Here is a 19,515-nt window from a genome sequence, read left to right as displayed (position 1 = left end):
GGTAGAGGATTAATTCTGCATTTCCCATCATATATCCCCCATCTCTCATGTGCTAGTAATTGAATTTTTCCCTAGAATGCGTAATTGTTTCCTACCAGGTATCCCCATCCCTGCATGGAACGAAAATCAGATTTGTAACTAGATTACACTTAGATGGTTGATCTTGTGTGATCTACAGAGAAATCTGATTGCTAGTGCAGACACAGATTAGGATACATGGTAAAAAGCAATCTAGTGGTCCTTGACTTAAGGACGCCCGACTTACAGACAAATCCTAGTTACAAACGGACCCTTTCTGCCCTATTTGTATGCAAGTCAAAACTGTATATATATATATATATATATTAAAAAAAACTATTTGCCCCAGTGACAACTGAAGTTTCATAAATTTTGCTGTAATGGGACCAAGGATTAAAGCTTCATTACAAACACTTTACAGCTGATAATTGCAGTCTGGGAATATAGTAAAGCCTCCAGAGAGCTTCACCAGAGGTCACAGTGGGCAGAGAGGTCCGTCTGCAACTAGGGGTCGTCTGTAAGTAGGGGACTGCCTGTAACCTATCTTGTACATAACCCAGAGACTGTCTGTGTATGATGGGAAAAATATCATTAAAATGATCTACCTAATGAACTCGAGGGAAAAAAAAATCTGATTAATAGTGCAGGCACAGATAACCCCCATGTAGGATGGAAACGCAATAAATATTGAGTATTCTACAACTGTCTCTGCACTTATAATCAGATTTTACTCTAGAACAAATTCAGGTAGAGACTTTAATATTCATTTTTCATCACATACCCCCTCATTCCTCATGTGATATTAATCAGATTTTCCTCTAGAATCCACAATCGTTTGTTTCCTATCATGTATCCCCATTCCTGTCTGTACTATTAATCAGATTTTCGATAAAATCCTGATGTTGATGTTGATTTGAAGACTGTAATTGCTGTGTAAGCTATCTTCACTAACTATTCATAAGTAAATAGCCCCCCCACTCACACACACACCTATTATGCGGATACCTAGGGGGTTATTTATTATTGTTTTTTCTGGACTTTTTTTGTGTAAAAAAAAAAATCTCAAAGTAGTTGCATTAAGGATTTTTGAGACTTTTTACTTCTAAAATGTCTCACAGGACTATATACTAATTATTCTATATACTATAATTATACTATATTAATCTGGTGTAAACATAGAACTACTTACTGCTAGTGCAACATCGTGCAAAGCAAGATTCATGACTTATGGAGACTTATGCAAAAAGTCACTCCAGTCCCTGCTGGTGGATGTGCTGAGACTTTTTATGCATTTTGAGACTTTTTTGGGACTTTTTGAAATAAAAAAAAATCCCAGACAGAAAATCGACCATAAGAACACTATAAAAGGGCTAAAGACACTTTAGTGGATGTGGTGGGCACCGGAGCTCCAAAAATAGACATAGAACTGACCCAAGGACCCCCCAAGTGTCTAAGACCTTCTAGTAGACCACACGAGTTATATCTGTTCCTGGAAAACCTGGGCGATCCGCATTCTGGCAGCCATTACAGCTTTAAGAAGGCAACAAGAACCTTCCCTGGATGACAATGCTTTTAAGTAGGGATTCTTCTTCTTTTTCTCCACCATCTTTTTGTGTCTTTTCTTATGCTGTTCTTCCCTCTCTCTCTGTCTCCATTTCCTACTGTCTCCCTCCCCCACGTCTGCAGATAACATCGATGAAGCGGAGCGTCAGTGGAAGGTGGAGTTCCATCGCTGGAGCGCCTACATGATGCGATGGAAGAACCAGTTTGACCATTACAGCAAGCAGGAGCGCTGCAGCGAGCTGTGACCTCACCGTGACCTCACCGGAACGAGAACTGTGACATCACTATGACATCATCGTGACCACACTGCACAGAATTCCTCATACGAGCAGTGAGAGTCATAGGGGCGGGGTCTGTAGACACTTGTGTCCTTACTGTCCCCTTCTGTGGTGTCTTCAAGAGCAGGACTGTAACAAAATACCACAAGTCATTAGATTGCCCCCCTTCCCTTGTATGTACCGTATGTCACCCGAAATCCATCCCAATCGCGTGTGATGGGTGGGTATATCCCTGTATGATGCTGTGACCCCCCCTTGTCCGCATGTCCATCTGTATATAGTGTTCGATGATATAAAGATATAAATATATATATAAATATATATAATATATACATATTTCTAATATATATATGGAGGGAGATTTATGTGTAAACTATTTATTCTTGACGCTGTGAGCGCTGCCCCCTCTGCCAGGGGCCCCCGAGGTGTAGGGTACCTGTCAGCAGAGGGCAAAGGTGCCCCATCCTATAGAATATACTGTACTGCAATATTCATCAGTCTCATAAGCTGTCACACTCGCCTGACATGGTACAACTATCATCTTAAAGGGGAAGTCCACTTTTAAATCAGCTATGATGGTGGTGGCACCTTGAGGATACATCCTCCAGCCATACACCTGAGATATGCTCTGGTCATCTGAGAACTACAGACTAAAGAGTGAACTTCCCCTTTAAATCCCATGATCTTCAGCTATAGAAAGCCATGGGTTCCTTAGATCAGCTGGAAGCCATATGTCATTTATGGTCTAGCCCAACCTTTGAATGCACTTAATCCCTCACTAGTAATATCATAAGAAAGATCTAGGAAACCCCTGGTTCTCCAGCTATGAGGGGGACTACAAATCCCAGCATTTCATGTCTGTGCTGTATGTGCATTTCCACTATTTTTTATATCCACGCATATTTTTATTATGTTATTGTATGTGTTTTATTATTATACATCACCCATACCCATATTTTACATCTAACTGTGCTCCCATAACATCCAATCACATCTACAATCAGAACTACATTACCCTAAATTTAAAGGGGACCTTCTAAAGTCATAAGTGGGTAGACTTTCCCTATCATTATTGGGCCAAAGAACTCATTAGAACATCCCAACGCCTTTGGCTTTGGTTCCATCACATAAACAAATTTAGGTGGAATTCCCCTTTAAATCAAAATGGAACCCTATGTCCACCCAATCATGACTGTTACATTGATGGTTGGTTCTTATGAGTACCTAGATATGCAAATCTAACCAATTTGAATAATTAGCAAGCGTTTAGCAGACCTCCGTCCATGACCCATGACTGATGGTTGCATACATGAGGGTCTACAGAGAATGCGACCACTAGTAACGAGATTGGAGAGATAAAGAATTGGTTGGTTGTAATCGTTTGGGAGGTTCTCATACTGTTCCATGTCAAACCCATGACCTACGGTAGTAATGTCTCCATAAGATGTGCAGTATTATATTATATTACAGATGATAGAGATATATAGATAGATTATATTTAACTACTGTGACTTCACTTCTACAACGGTTCCAGAAGCCGACAAAAAAAAAAGTCAAATATTAATGGAACCCAAAAGTGGGAATCCAAAGCTACAGCCCAACCTGGATGTTATTATCCAAAACCAGAAAATGAGGCCTTCCCTGATATGTGCTGATGAGGAACAAGCCTTGTATGTGCATCATTCAATAAAGAACATTAAACCTTCTCAGTTTTTTTTTAAATGCCTCGCGTTTATTTCATTTTTGTTGAGAAATATGATTATTTTCCCTCTAGTCCAGTCTGAGAACTCTCCATCTGCGTCATAGCTCTCCTCCTGCGAAGATTGACTTCTCAGTGTTCTTCTTGCTCTTCTAGTTATCTTAGTACTTCCATCCTTTGAATCATCTCATGGTTTTTCTTCCTCTCTGTCTTTTTCTACGCAAGTCGTCTTGTAACTTTAATCCTCTGCGTGTTCTACTTACCTTTATCTATTTTATTCTATCTAACTATTCTTCATGCTCTACATGTTCATCTTCCTCTTCCAGTTGCCCTGTATTCTTCATGCTCTACATGTTCATCTTCCTCTTCCAGTTACCTAGTATTCTTCATGCTCTACATGTTCTTCTTCCTCTTCTCGTTGCCTTGTATTCTTCATGCTCAACATGTTCATCTTCCTCTTCCAGTTGCCTAGTATTCTTCATGCTCTACATGTTCATCTTCTTATTCCAGTTACCTAGTATTCTTCATGCTCTACATGTCCTTCTTCCTCTTTCACTTGCCTAGTATTCTTCATGCTCTACATGTCCTTCTTCCTCTTTCACTTGCCTAGTATTCTTCATGCTCTACATGTTCATCTTCTTATTCCAGTTGCCTAGTATTCTTCATGCTCTACATGTCCTTCTTCCTCTTTCACTTGCCTAGTATTCTTCATGCTCTACATGTCCTTCTTCCTCTTTCACTTGCCTAGTATTCTTCATGCTCTACATGTTCTTCTTCCTCTTCTCGTTGCCTTGTATTCTTCATGCTCTACATGTTCTTCTTCCTTTTCTCGTTGCCTTGTATTCTTCATGCTCTACATGTTCTTCTTCCTCTTCCAATTACCTCGTATTCTTCATGCTCTACATGTTCTTCTTCCTCTTCTCGTTGCCTTGTATTCTTCATGCTCTACATGTTCTTCTTCCTCTTCCAATTACCTCGTATTCTTCATGCTCTACATGTTCTTCTTCCTCTTCTCGTTGCCTTGTATTCTTCATGCTCTACATGTTCTTCTTCCTCTTCCAATTACCTTGTATTCTTCATGCTCTACATGTTCTTATTCCTCTTCCAGTGGCCTTGTATTCTTCAAGCTCTACATGTTCTTCTTCCTCTTGCAATTGCCTTGTGTTCTTCATGCTCTGCATGTCCTTCTCAAACTTCAAGTTATCTATTATACTTCATGCTTTACATGTTCTTCATTCATACTCTTTCAATTGCCTCATATTTCTCATGCTGTCCATGGTTTTCACACTCTTCTAGTTGTCTTGTATTCTTCATACTCTGCATGCTCTTCATACTCTTGCAGTTGTCTCATATTCTGCATGCTCCATGGTTCCTCTTGCCCTCTCCTCGGTGACTCTCCTGCTGACCTAATATTACCCTTGTTACTATGCAACCGTTGACTCTCTTCATGACTCTGCAATCATGCTGGTCCTCTCCATGTCTATTTCACTTTCCTGCCTGATCATTCCACTCTTTTTTTTCCTCTTGATGAGGGCTTCTACTGCTGACAGTCGTGTAGATTTGTGCTGTATTAGCCATGGAGATCAGAAGAAATCAGGCGATACCTTTTTGAGGATAATTGATGGTGGAACTTTCGAGAATACTAGTTCTCTTCGTCAGACATGTTGTTATGCATGAAATAGAAAATTCACAGCATTTTATACTCAGCCGGCAGTGATCATCAAAGGATATTAAAAAAAAATTGAACACAACATATTGATACAGAGCAAAGACTTCCTGTCCTCCTGCTGGCCCTTTTCATGGTCATTCTACTCTTTTGGGTGCCTTCATTATTGACCTTCTGAGATAAATTTTTTTTTTAGCCCCTTATGCTTTATTTCTGAAGTGTTGGCACCACAATATCAGTGCTTTTCGGACACTCACAATTTTTTCTTTTTTTGGACGCGACTAGGGAATCCAACACTTCCTGTGCATCTAGTTTCTCGATACTGTTTTTGGCACAATTTTTGGCGCACACTTAGAGATGCAAAATACTGGTCTATGGAGTTCTATTTCACCTTCATGAATGTGGAGACAGTTCTAAATTGTTTTGGTGATGCACCAATTCATTAACCTCCACAATCTAACATCACAGTGTAAATTATAGCACAATTTGTGCACCAAAAACAACAAACCGTACACCACCATTGATAAATGACCCCCTTAGTGTTCTTCTTTCTTTTGAATCTCTTTTTATTGGGTTTTTAACAGGATAACAGCACAACAAGACAATAACATTGCTTTAATCGAGTGGGAGTCTACAGATTGGGTAACATTAGCAAACCATGGGACCGAAAGGGAACATTACAGGAAAGCGTACATAAGACAGAGTGTACATCAGGCAAATTAGTACAACATAAGAATCAGACAACATCGATAAAAGACTGGACTAGAAACTAGAGGGAGTATGAGGTTGGAACGCACGTGGCATTGTAGATGCTTACGAGATGGCATGGAAGTGTCCAGTTAATATGGCACTCAAGAGGTATGGGAGGTCAGAGGTGGACTATTCTCGAACATAGAGGTGTAGAGGGAAGAGGACATTTGGGAGCTGAGCAGATTCAGCCAGGGGGTCATTTTCTAAAACTTCTGATGGTTTTGGTTTTGGAAGGCACAGACCTCTTCCATCCTGCATATGTGCTAGCCCAGTGGGAGGGCGATGGTACTGTGGGGGAATTTCCACAGGGTCAGGATGATTGCCTTCACAGCTAAGATAAGTTGTAGCTACAAGGGTTTGTTGAATATTGGTGTGGTGGAAGTTAGAGGTAATCCGGGTAATAGCGTTTCAGGAAGGGGCAAATTTTTGGTACATTCCCATCATATGTGGAGATATGTGCCTGTTGACTGCTGACATCTCCAGCAGAGATTCTGGAGTAACCTGTAGCTCTTTCTCCCAGGCAGAGATGAAGTGAGGATTCGAATTGTAATCTATAAAGTGTGGAGATCAGCGTCTTGGTGGGTGATACCATCTCTTCGAGCCATGTTAGTTCTCTGAAAATGTCCCCTTGATGGATGAGTTCTTTAAAATTTTATCTCAATTGGGTGTATGATGGGGGGGATATGGTGCCTGGAAAAAACTTGTGAGCAGTGGCTGAGGGAGGGAAGTCACCATCACATAGCACATCACTTTTGATTCAATAGTGCTTGTAAGGCTATGTCAGGAGGACTGAGTGAGGATTTCATGCCCAGGAGGTCGCCCACCCTTGTAATGGGCGATGGATGTGGCTAGAAAGTCTCTAGGAGGAGGTGTGCCAGATTCTATATGGTGCTTTTGTAATGATGTTAAAGGGGCTGTCCACTTTCAGCAAATAATCAATATCGTTGGTGTAAGGAAAAGTTAACCAATTTTCCAATATACTTTCTCTATCAATTCCTCACTATTTTCTAGATCTCTGCTTGCTGACCTTCTATAGAAAGCATTTATGTTTACTTCCAGTGGATAGAAATCTGTTCATGGTCATGTGATGGACACGCAGGTGCGGTAATCAGAGCCGTGTGATATTAACCTGCCTGTCCATCACATGACCATGGACAGATTTCTATCCACTGGAAGTAAACATAGAAGCTTTCTATAGAATAACAGCAAGCAGAGATTTAAAAACTGTGATAAATTGATTCAGAAAGTATATTGGAAAATTGTATAACTATTCCTTCCACAAACAATATCAATTATTTGCTGAAAGTGGACAAACCCTTTAAGTGCCCTAAAAATGTTGTAGGTTTGGAGATGTCTGGAGAGTGAGTTGTAAATGGTGAATTGGATGAGGGGCTCCTGAATTGGGATGTACACTTTCCAGGAATGGTTTTTGTAACAATCCACTACTCTTCTAATCTGATTGGTTTATGGTAAGTGCAACATCCCCCACCAGGGGCTAGCCTTTTCTTGGGGCCTGGAGGCAGCTGGGGCCCAGAATACCGGAGTGGCTGTCGGTTGCGGCCTAGGCACGCTAGTGTCACGGTGCTCGGTATGGGGATCGGAGGGATGTCCTACAGCCTGGCAGGTCTCCAGCAGGTGGTGTGTGCAAGAAATATGGAGGGAGAGGCTGATGTACTGAATCTCCCTGGGGCAACCCCTAAATGTCTGTAGTATATGTCCCTTGGTGACGGATGGGGAGTCCGTGGTGGTGACAGCCGTATCCAGGGATCAGACGGAGGCAACGTTGTGCAAAATAACTCACAATTCTTTAGGCCGTTGCCTGCTGTTGTTCAATAAACAATTTCACAGCAGATTCGGATTACTGGAGTGGTCATGGAGATGTGTCCTCAGGAATGATTCACGAGCCTGGTAGTAGATGCAGGCTTGGATGGAGCTGTGTCCAGTTGTGGAAGCTGCACATTGAGTCTCCTGATTCTTGTCCAAGGATTAGCTAAGTGTCAGCACTAGTGGTGCACTGACACTCTCTCTCTCTTCACTCTGTATGCTGGTGGTAAGAGCTTATGCTCTAAGATCTGGAACCTAAGAGAACCTTAGGCCTAAGAGCGCTGCAGATGGTCTGCAGGCCTCTAGTCTAAGATAAGACCTTGCCTGGAAATAGAGCTGGCTTCTCCCTGCCCAGGGGTTTTATTAACCTGGTTGGGTGGTGGCTAACTCTCCAATCGCACTCCAATGTACATGGTGAAATACAATTGGTTGGAACTCCTACCCAATTAACCATAGGCAGGATCTACAGCTGCTAATTACCTGAGTCTTCTGCATTCCCCCTTAATGAGTTGATCAGTTGATTTCCTTTTCAGGAAATGGATAAAGCCCGGCGTCTCCCAGCATTCCCTGCCGGATCTTTGTGCTCAATGCCTAAGAGAAAGCAGTTTCCTGTAAGTTATTCCCGTGTATTGACCTCCCGTTGTGACCCCGGACTTGTTCCTGATTACGCTCCTCCGCTGCCATCCCTGAACTCCTGCTCCATCTCTGTCCCTGAACTTTTGCCACCTGTCTTGACCTGCTGCCTCTCCCCGACCACGAGATCGCCTGCTGAATTTGTACCTCGACCTTGGCTGCCACCGTGGACAAGTCGCACCTGTGGAACGACCTGGTGGTACCACGCCGCAGCAAGTCCAACCCGCTTTGCGGCGGGCTCTGGTGAAGACCGGGTGGCATTTAGATTCTGGTCCCAGGTGTCGGCTTACGTCATTGTCCGCGGTGGTCCAGGGGGTTCACTACCCCAGAAGCTTGACATTGGGTTTTATCAGAATGCCATTGGAAAGCCTATGTCCTGTGCCTTTCCAAAGGTAACAGAGAAGTATTTGTCTCCCTGTGGTGAAGAAGTGCTTAGGTAGAAATGTGGAAAGGGTTTGCATGATATAAGTCATCTTGGGGATCACAAGTATTTTGAGGAGATTTAATCTGGCTAAACACATAGGGGCATTTACTAAGGGCTTTGCACCAGTTTTCTGTTGGACTTTGCACATTGTTTCTAGTGTAAACAGTTTGGCACAGGTATTGGGGCTTATCTACTAAGAGACCGCGGCCACATTTCCGTCAGGTTTTCCAACGTTTTCGGGGATCGCGTCGCACAGGATCAGATTTTGGTTCATCGGTGCCATGTTTCACTTGACACAATTCGGAGGGCGGGCTATCAGATTCGGACAAGGCGCGGGATTTAACAATTATATTGTGTCGCAATAACAAGCACTTACATGCACCGGGAAGAAGAAGGTGAACTCCGGCGGACCTGAGCGGGGAAGCGACACATGTAGGATCTCGGGGACACGATCTTTGCGAATTGCGGCAGCTGTGCAGGGTCGTCAGACAACGCACCTCGGGGATCGCGCAGGGATGGGTAAGTAAATGTGCCCCACTGTGTCCGCGCCACATTTGCGTCACACGTGACCGTTTTGTTGCGTGGCTGCACTAGTCATCATGCGACACAAATTTCTTGTGGGCGTTCCGATGCACAGTTGGATCGTGGAGCCACATTATACAAGCAAAGTCCAACAGAAGTGTGCTGCACATCCCATGTTAAAGGTGCACCAAAAAAAAAGTGGTGCACACTGCTGGAGCAGTGCAGGGGGCGCGCCAGATTAATGAAGAACGGGCACCAGAAAGCCTGAATCTGGCGTCCCCTGTACACTATACAGGTAACTACACATAGTACACACTGCACATAGTACATACATCTCTATCATAGTACACACTACACATAGTACATACATCTCTATCATAGTACACACTGCACATAGTACATACATCTCTATCATAGTACACACTGCACATAGTAAATACATCTTTATCATAGTACACACTGCACATAGTACATACATCTCTATCATAGTACACACTGCACATAGTACATACATCTCTATCATAGTACACACTGCACTGTTCTTAGTAAATGTGCCCCAAAACGGTGGTAATTTCCCAGTCTTTATACGTGCTCTGGATTGTGTGCAGTAGGGCCTCCTTTGTGTTCTTCTTTGTTGCCCTGTTCTTCTCCGTTGTCTTATCTCACCGCTTCTCTGGCTGACATGGTTACACTCCCTTTCTCTTACAGTTATCTGGAACAGATCTCCTCTCCTGGGTCCTGTCACCATCTGTTTTTGATTGCATTTCACATTTTTGTAGTTTTCCCACCGCTTCTTCTTTATTAGTTTTCCTCTCTCCATAACTTCTTCTGATATTCTTATATTTCCTTATCGGGTCATCTCATTTTCTGTCTAATAAACGTTACTGCCTTATGTTATTATCCCCCACACTTTCTCTCTTATCTTTTTGTCTTTTGCTTTGCTTATACTTTATCAGGTTTCCATGACTGTTAATGTTCTGCGTTTTCTCTTAAAGTGAAGCATTCGTCACCCGCCATCATCTCTAAGGCTTCTTTTAATTGGTGACTATTCACTGATCTCCGTGTAGTTGGAATGTTCTCTGTGGCTCCTATACATTCCTGAGAAATCCGTGTCATTAGATTTGGATCTCAACTGTCAAATAGGCGGGGCCATGACTTACTGCTGCAACCTAAAAGCGCCCATCTGACAGTACAGATTCCCAAACTAGTGTAATTTCGGCACCAAATATGCTAATTAAGCTTTCTGCTTTTACAGCTGGTTGGCTCAATGCTACAGCAGACAGCCTGTCTCCACCCACTGTTGAGATCGAAAAGTAATTATGTTGACACGAGTGCCCTGTGATCCACGTATCGGATCGCAGGCACACCTGTGGTCCTCTCCTTGACAGCACCCCGTCCCCTGGTCCTCACTTACCGCTCCGCGTTTCTGCTCCCGTCCTGGGTGGCCAGCGCGCTACCTAGGGCGCGGCACTCACAGATTTAAAGGGTTTTAAAGGGTTTTCCATAAAGGCTGGCTTCTCCCAGCAACCCCTGCCTGATCTTTGAGCATATACCAATGAGAAAGCTATTCCTGTGTGTTCCTTGCGTTCCTGCTCTGATCTCCCATTGTGATCCCAACTTGACCCTGACCTAGCAACTCTGCCGCCTGCCCTGGCTATCTGCCTGTACCTGACTCCGAGACTGCCTTGTGCTCCTGTACCTCGACCTTGGCTGCCACCGCGGGCTAGTCGCACCTGTGGAACGACCTGGTGGCACCACACTGCAACAAGATCATCCCGCTTTGTGGCGGCCTCTGGTGAAGACCAGGTGCCACTTATATTCCGGTCCTAGGTGTCGGCTTGTGTCATCGTCCGCGGTGGTCCAGGGGGTTCACTGACCCCGAGCCCTGACATATATCAACTAGTCATGGATTGAGTGAAACTTTCTGCTTCCCCAGAATTAGCGGAACGGCATCTATTAAAGCATGCCAAGAATTGGGTGTGGTGCAAGTTGCGAAAGACCCTCTTCAAGATATCTTCACTCACAGAGACTTTACTTATCTTCATTTTACATAATCCTTCATAATTGTACTGCTACTTACTGTATTTCTCCAGTTCTGTTCTGAAGCTTTGTGCTTTGTCTTTTGTTGTTTCTCTAGGTTTCATCTTTTTTCTTCAGTTTCGGATAACTTTGGTCAACACTCCTCGACCATCCTTGAACTATTGTCCCTGCCCATCTACAAATCATCTTCACTCCTGTCAATTGTCAACTGTTATAGATTGTTGATTCTGCAACACCCCTGCCAATGCATAGGCAAGGTGGTTGTTGAGAATAGCGCCCTCTCCTGGTCAGGATCTATCTGGTGAGCATGTGTAACTCATCCAGAAGCTACTGGATTATAACACCAACCAGTGCCATAATACCAGGAACCAGGTATTGTGGGCCCCGGCTGTCTACAACCAATGAAGAAAGGCTCGGCCCTGGTGTTACAATTCTATAAAGGTGTTTTCCAAAAATCCTAGAAAAAAAAACAGGGGTCCGAGACAAGGGTGAAAAAAGACAAAGGTGAGAAAGGTGAAAAAGTTTTTTCACCCCTCCCTGGACTCCAAGTTTCAGCATGGTAATGATGTCCTCCTGACCACCGCCAATGGCTCAGCTTGCTTTGGCCACAGGAACTGGTGGGAGTAATCAGGAGCAAGCGGAGGTTGGGACAGGTCAATGAAATGAAACAGACCAATGTTTATAATCGAGACAAGGCAAGACAAGGGGTCAGGAATACAGGGACCAGATTCGGAGATGGAGTCATAGAGCAAGTTGAGGTTAGGGACATGGTAGATCAGTCAGCAGGTGCCATAAACATGAGAACATGCTGAGAACCTCCATTCTCAGGTACCTTTCTAATTGGAGAGGCGACTTTAATTGCTTGGCCACTGGGACTGGGATTGGCCACTCAGACCGCTCAGGGTGCACTGGACCTTCTATACTGGACTGATGTTTCGGAGAGGTTTACAGCACACCAGAACGAGTCACTGACTTGTTGGTTGTGGCATACTGGAGGGCAAGATGGTTAGTGTGACAACTACTAACCACTACAACTCAGAGTAGTAGAGAGAAATGAACATTTACAGGATTTATATTGCATGGACTGAAGATCCGACACAGCGCCCCCAGTGGCCAGGAGTTACATACACTACCATAAATTAGTCTATGGATAAACTTTTGTTCTATATTGAGGCATATCTAAATATACTCGCAAATTTGAAGGGGTCCTACTATTGAGGGAATGAAACTGGACGCACATTGAGAGAGAACCTGTTACTTTACGGAAGATCTCCTTAGAAGTCACATCAAAGGAGAGGAGCTGTAAGATAATATGTCACATAAAAGGATAAGACAGCTGTGTACCAAATCAGGCTCCGCACCCAGATACTTGCTGCACGGCGGTGTCATCACACTCCGGCCGGGTAACAGCCGTTCTGCATCAACAGCATAGTCCTAATCTAATAAAAACCTGGTCACAACCAGAAGTGGCCGGAACATGTCTCAGAATAAATGATTTCCATACAGAACTGGCAAAGAAATGAAACCATAATATGTGTCCATAACATTCCAAAAAATTAGCAGAAAACAGAATGGCACTTAGCCTTTTCTATATCTTAGATAAATGTCCATAACTTCTGTGTCATAATGAGAAATGACACATGGAAAAATCATTGAACACATGAAGAAACAGAGGTGCAAAAAGCCATGAAAAGTCATGACACCAGCTGAAATGTATCAGTAATTAGAGAGCAATATCCTGCAACTTAGTGAAAATTGTATCATCTGGTTCAACTGATCTCTTGAGAAACGTAATTTCTGGACATGTATGATCCGGTTTCTTGCTAGTGTGGTTTTGGATGAGTTGTTATAGATAGCTGGTGAGGTTTAGGACATTAAGAAATATATTTATTTCCCCCCCCCCTGTAAATAGATAGTTATCAGGTATGTGAACTGACCTCCCCCGGTAGTGCGGAGAGGTGACTGTGACGACTCCTGGGCCGGGTGCCAGGGGGACTGAAGCAATTTCTGAATGGATTTATTGAGAAGAACTGTGCCACACAAGAGGAAAGGATCCCGTATTCCACACTGAGGAAGGAAGAGCAAAGTCCTGTCATAGGAAAAAGATTAACCGAAGAAAATGTCTTCACTCATACAGTGTTTTCTCTATAATATTATATTCTGAAAATACCCAGGTAACACCAACATGTTCGGTATCACTATATAAAAGATGTATATATCACTATATACAGGAGATCCCCAGGTTATACCAGCTGTACATATATCATTATATACAGGAGATCCCCGGGTTATACCAGCTGTACATATATCATTATATACAGGAGATCCCCAGGTTATACCAGCTGTACATATATCATTATATACAGGAGATCCCCAGGTTATACCGGCTGTACATATATCATTATATACAGGAGATCCCCAGGTTATACCGGCTGTACATATATCATTATATACAGGAGATCCCCAGGTTATACCGGCTGTACATGTATCACTATATACAGGAGATCCACAGGTTATACCGGCTGTACATATATCATTATATACAGGAGATCCCCAGGTTATACCGGCTGTACATATACCATTATATACAGGAGATCCCCAGGTTATATCGGCTGTACATATATCATTATATACAGGAGATCCCCAGGTTATACCGGCTGTACATATATCATTATATACAGGAGATCCCCAGGTTATACCAGCTGTACATATATCATTATATACAGGAGATCCCCAGGTTATACCGGCTGTACATATATCATTATATACAGGAGATCCCCAGGTTATACCGGCTGTACATATATCATTATATACAGGAGATCCCCAGGTTATACCGGCTGTACATATATCATTATATACAGGAGATCCCCAGGTTATACCAGCTGTACATATATCATTATATACAGGAGATTCCCAGGTTATACCGGCTGTACATATATCATTATATACAGGAGATCCCCAGGTTATACCAGCTGTACATATATCATTATATACAGGAGATCCCCAGGTTATACCAGCTGTACATATATCATTATATACAGGAGATCCCCAGGTTATACCGGCTGTACATATATCATTATATACAGGAGATCCCCAGGTTATACCAGCTGTACATATATCATTATATACAGGAGATCCCTAGGTTATACCGGCTGTACATATATCATTATATACAGGAGATACCCAGGTTATACCGGCTGTACATATATCATTATATACAGGAGATCCCCAGGTTATACCGGCTGTACACATATATTATATACAGGAGATCCCCAGGTTATACCGGCTGTACATATATCATTATATACAGGAGATCCCCAGGTTATACCAGCTGTACATATATCATTATATACAGGAGATCCCCAGGTTATACCGGCTGTACATATATCATTATATACAGGAGATCCCCAGGTTATACCGGCTGTACATATATCATTATATACAGGAGATCCCCAGGTTATACCAGCTGTACATATATATCATTATATACAGGAGATCCCCAGGTTATACCGGCTGTACATATATCATTATATACAGGAGATCCCCAGGTTATACCAGCTGTACATATATCATTATATACAGGAGATCCCCAGGTTATACCGGCTGTACATATATCATTATATACAGGAGATCCCCAGGTTATACCGGCTGTACATATATCATTATATACAGGAGATCCCCAGGTTATACCAGCTGTACATATATCATTATATACAGGAGATCCCCAGGTTATACCGGCTGTACATATATCATTATATACAGGAGATCCCCAGGTTATACCGGCTGTACCTATATATCATTATATACAGGAGATCCCCAGGTTATACCGGCTGTACATATATCATTATATACAGGAGATCCCCAGGTTATACCGGCTGTACATATATCATTATATACAGGATATCCCAGGTTATACCGGCTGTACATATATCATTATATACAGGAGATCCCCAGGTTATACCGGCTGTACATATATCACTATATACAGGAGATCCCCAGGTTATATCGGCTGTACATATATCATTATATACAGGAGATCCCCAGGTTATATCGGCTGTACATAAATCATTATATACAGGAGATCCCCAGGTTATACCGGCTGTACATATATCATTATATACAGGAGATTCCCAGGTTATACCGGCTGTACATATATCATTATACACAAGAGATCCCCAGGTTATACGGCTGTACATATATCATTATATACAGGAGATCCCCGGTTATACCAGCTGTACATATATCACTATATACAGGAGATCCCCAGGTTATACCGGCTGTACATATATCATTATATACAGGAGATACCCAGGTTATACCAGCTGTACATATATCATTATATACAGGAGATCCCCAGGTTATACCGGCTGTACATATATCATTATATACAGGAGATCCCCAGGTTATACCAGCTGTACATATATCATTATATACAGGAGATCCCCAGGTTATACCGGCTGTACCTATATATCATTATATACAGGAGATCCCCAGGTTATACCGGCTGTACATATATCATTATATACAGGAGATCCCCAGGTTATACCAGCTGTACATATATCATTATATACAGGAGATACCCAGGTTATACCGGCTGTACATATATCATTATATACAGGAGATCCCCAGGTTATACCGGCTGTACATATATCATTATATACAGGAGATCCCCAGGTTATACCGGCTGTACATATATCATTATATACAGGAGATCTCCAGGTTATACCGGCTGTACATATATCATTATATACAGGAGATCCCCAGGTTATACCAGCTGTACATAAATCATTATATACAGGAGATCCCCAGGTTATACCGGCTGTACATATATCATTATATACAGGAGATCCCCAGGTTATACCAGCTGTACATATATCATTATATACAGGAGATCCCCAGGTTATACCCACTGTACATATATCATTATATACAGGAGATCTCCAGGTTATACCAGCTGTACATATATCATTATATACAGGAGATCCCCAGGTTATACCAGCTGTACATATATCATCATATACAGGAGATCCCCAGGTTATACCAGCTGTACATATATCATTATATACAGGGGATCCCCAGGTTATACCGGCTGTACATATATCATTATATACAGGAGATCCCCAGGTTATACAGGCTGTACATATATCATTATATACAGAAGATCCCCAGGTTATACCGGCTGTACATATATCATTATATACAGGAAATCTCCAGGTTATACCAGCTGTACATATATCATTATATACAGGAGATCCCCAGGTTATACCGGCTGTACATATATCATTATATACAGGAGATCCCCAGGTTATACCGGCTGTACACATATCATTATATACAGGAGATCCCCAGGTTATACCGGCTGTACATATATCATTATATACAGGAGATCCCCCGGTTATACCAGCTGTACATATATCATTATATACAGGAGATCCCCAGGTTATACCAGCTGTACATATATCATTATATACAGGAGATTCCCAGGTTATACCGGCTGTACATATATCATTATATACAGGAGATCCCCAGGTTATACCGGCTGTACATATATCATTATATACAGGAGATCCCCAGGTTATACCGGCTGTACATATATCATTATATACAGGAGATCCCCAGGTTATACCGGCTGTACATATATCATTATATACAGGAGATCCCCAGGTTATACCAGCTGTACAAATATCATTACATACAGGAGATCCCCAGGTTATACCGGCTGTACATATATCATTATATACAGGAGATCCCCAGGTTATACCGGCTGTACATATATCATTATATACAGGAGATCCCCAGGTTATACCAGCTGTACATATATCATTATATACAGGAGATCCCCAGGTTATACCGGCTGTACATATATCATTATATACAGGACACCCCCAGGTTATACCAGCTGTACATATATTATTATATACAGGAGATCTCCAGGTTATACCGGCTGTACATATATCATTATATACAGGAGACCCCCAGGTTATACCGGCTGTACATATATCATTATATACAGGAGATCCCCAGGTTATACCAGCTGTACATATATCATTACATACAGGAGATCCCCAGGTTATACCGGCTGTACATATATCATTATATACAGGAGATCCCCAGGTTATACCGGCTGTACATATATCATTATATACAGGAGATCCCCAGGTTATACCATCTGTACATATATCATTATATACAGGAGATCCCCAGGTTATACCGGCTGTACATATATCATTATATACAGGACACCCCCAGGTTATACCAGCTGTACATATATTATTATATACAGGAGATCTCCAGGTTATACCCGCTGTACATATATCATTATATACAGGAGATCCCCAGGTTATACCGGCTGTACATATATCATTATATACAGGAGATCCCCAGGTTATACCGGCTGTACATATATCATTATATACAGGAGATCCCCAGGTTATACCGGCTGTACATATATCATTATATACAGGAGATCCCCAGGTTATACCGGCTGTACATATATCATTATATACAGGAGACCCCCAGGTTATACCGGCTGTACATATATCATTATATACAGGAGATCCCCAGGTTATACCGGCTGTACATATATCATTATATACAGGAGATCCCCAGGTTATACCGGCTGTACATATATCATTATATACAGGAGATCCCCAGGTTATACCGGCTGTACATATATCATTACATACAGGAGATCCCCAGGTTATACCGGCTGTACATATATCATTATATACAGGAGACCCCCAGGTTATACCGGCTGTACATATATCATTACATACAGGAAATCCCCAGGTTATACCAGCTGTACATATATCATTATATACAGGAGATCCCCAGGTTATACCCACTGTACATATATAATTATATACAGGAGATCCCCAGGTTATACCGGCTGTACATATATCATTATATACAGGAGATCCCCAGGTTATACCGGCTGTACATATATCATTATATACAGGAGATCCCCAGATTATACCGGCTGTACATATATCATTATATACAGGAGATCCCCAGGTTATACCGGCTGTACATATATCATTATATACAGGAGATCCCCAGGTTATACCACCTGTACATATATCATTATATACAGGAGATCCCCAGGTTATACTGGCTGTACATATATCATTATATACAGGAGAACCCCAGGTTATACCAGCTGTACATATATCATTATATACAGGAGATCCCCAGGTTATACCGGCTGTACATATATCATTATATACAGGAGATCCCCAGGTTATACCGGCTGTACATATATCACTATATACAGGAGATCTCCAGGTTATTCCGGCTGTACATATATCATTATATACAGGAGATCCCCAGGTTATACCGGCTATACATATATCATTATATACAGGAGATCCCCAGGTTATACCGGCTGTACATATATCATTATATACAGGAGATCCCCAGGTTATACCGGCTGTACATATATCATTATGTACAGGAGATCCCCAGGTTATACCGGCTGTACATATATCATTATATACAGGAGATCCCCAGGTTATACCGGCTGTACATATATCATTATATACAGGAGATCCCCAGGTTATACCCGCTGTACATATATCATTATATACAGGAGATCCCCAGGTTATACCCGCTGTACATATATCATTATATACAGGAGATCTCCAGGTTATACCGGCTGTACATATATCATTATATACAGGAGATCCCCAGGTTATACCGGCTGTACATATATCATTATATACAGGAGATCCCCAGGTTATACCGGCTGTACATATATCATTATATACAGGAGATCCCCAGGTTATACCGGCTGTACATATATCATTATATACAGGAGACCCACAGGTTATACCGGCTGTACATATATCATTATATACAGGAGATCCCCAGGTTATACCGGCTGTACATATATCATTATATACAGGAGATCCCCAGGTTATACCGGCTGTACATATATCATTATATACAGGAGATCCCCAGGTTATACAGGCTGTACATATATCATTATATACAGGAGATCCCCAGGTTATACCGGCTGTACATATATCATTATATACAGGAGATCCCCAGGTTATACCGGCTGTACATATATCATTATATACAGGAGATCCCCAGGTTA

At 42.1% G+C, this 19,515-nt stretch overlaps 1 protein-coding gene across 3 annotated transcripts in view; it reads left to right on the top strand.

Moving 5' to 3' along the window:
* The window catches only part of LOC140128260 (acetylcholinesterase-like), a 64,425-nt gene extending 60,844 nt beyond the window's left edge, over positions 1 to 3,581 (top strand). For all 3 annotated transcript variants that reach the window (XM_072149826.1, XM_072149824.1, XM_072149825.1), the window contains exon 4: positions 1,705 to 3,581. In XM_072149826.1, the coding sequence (XP_072005927.1) occupies positions 1,705 to 1,826 (122 nt within the window). In that variant the 3' untranslated portion in view covers positions 1,827 to 3,581. The remainder of the gene's footprint in view (positions 1 to 1,704) is intronic.
* The last annotated feature ends 15,934 nt before the right edge of the window (positions 3,582 to 19,515 follow it).

This window comes from Engystomops pustulosus, chromosome 4 (assembly GCF_040894005.1).
Source record: "Engystomops pustulosus chromosome 4, aEngPut4.maternal, whole genome shotgun sequence".
Taxonomy (NCBI): domain Eukaryota; kingdom Metazoa; phylum Chordata; class Amphibia; order Anura; family Leptodactylidae; genus Engystomops; species Engystomops pustulosus.
Note: the sequence above shows the minus strand (reverse complement) of the source record. Positions and strands in the feature narration are given on the sequence as shown.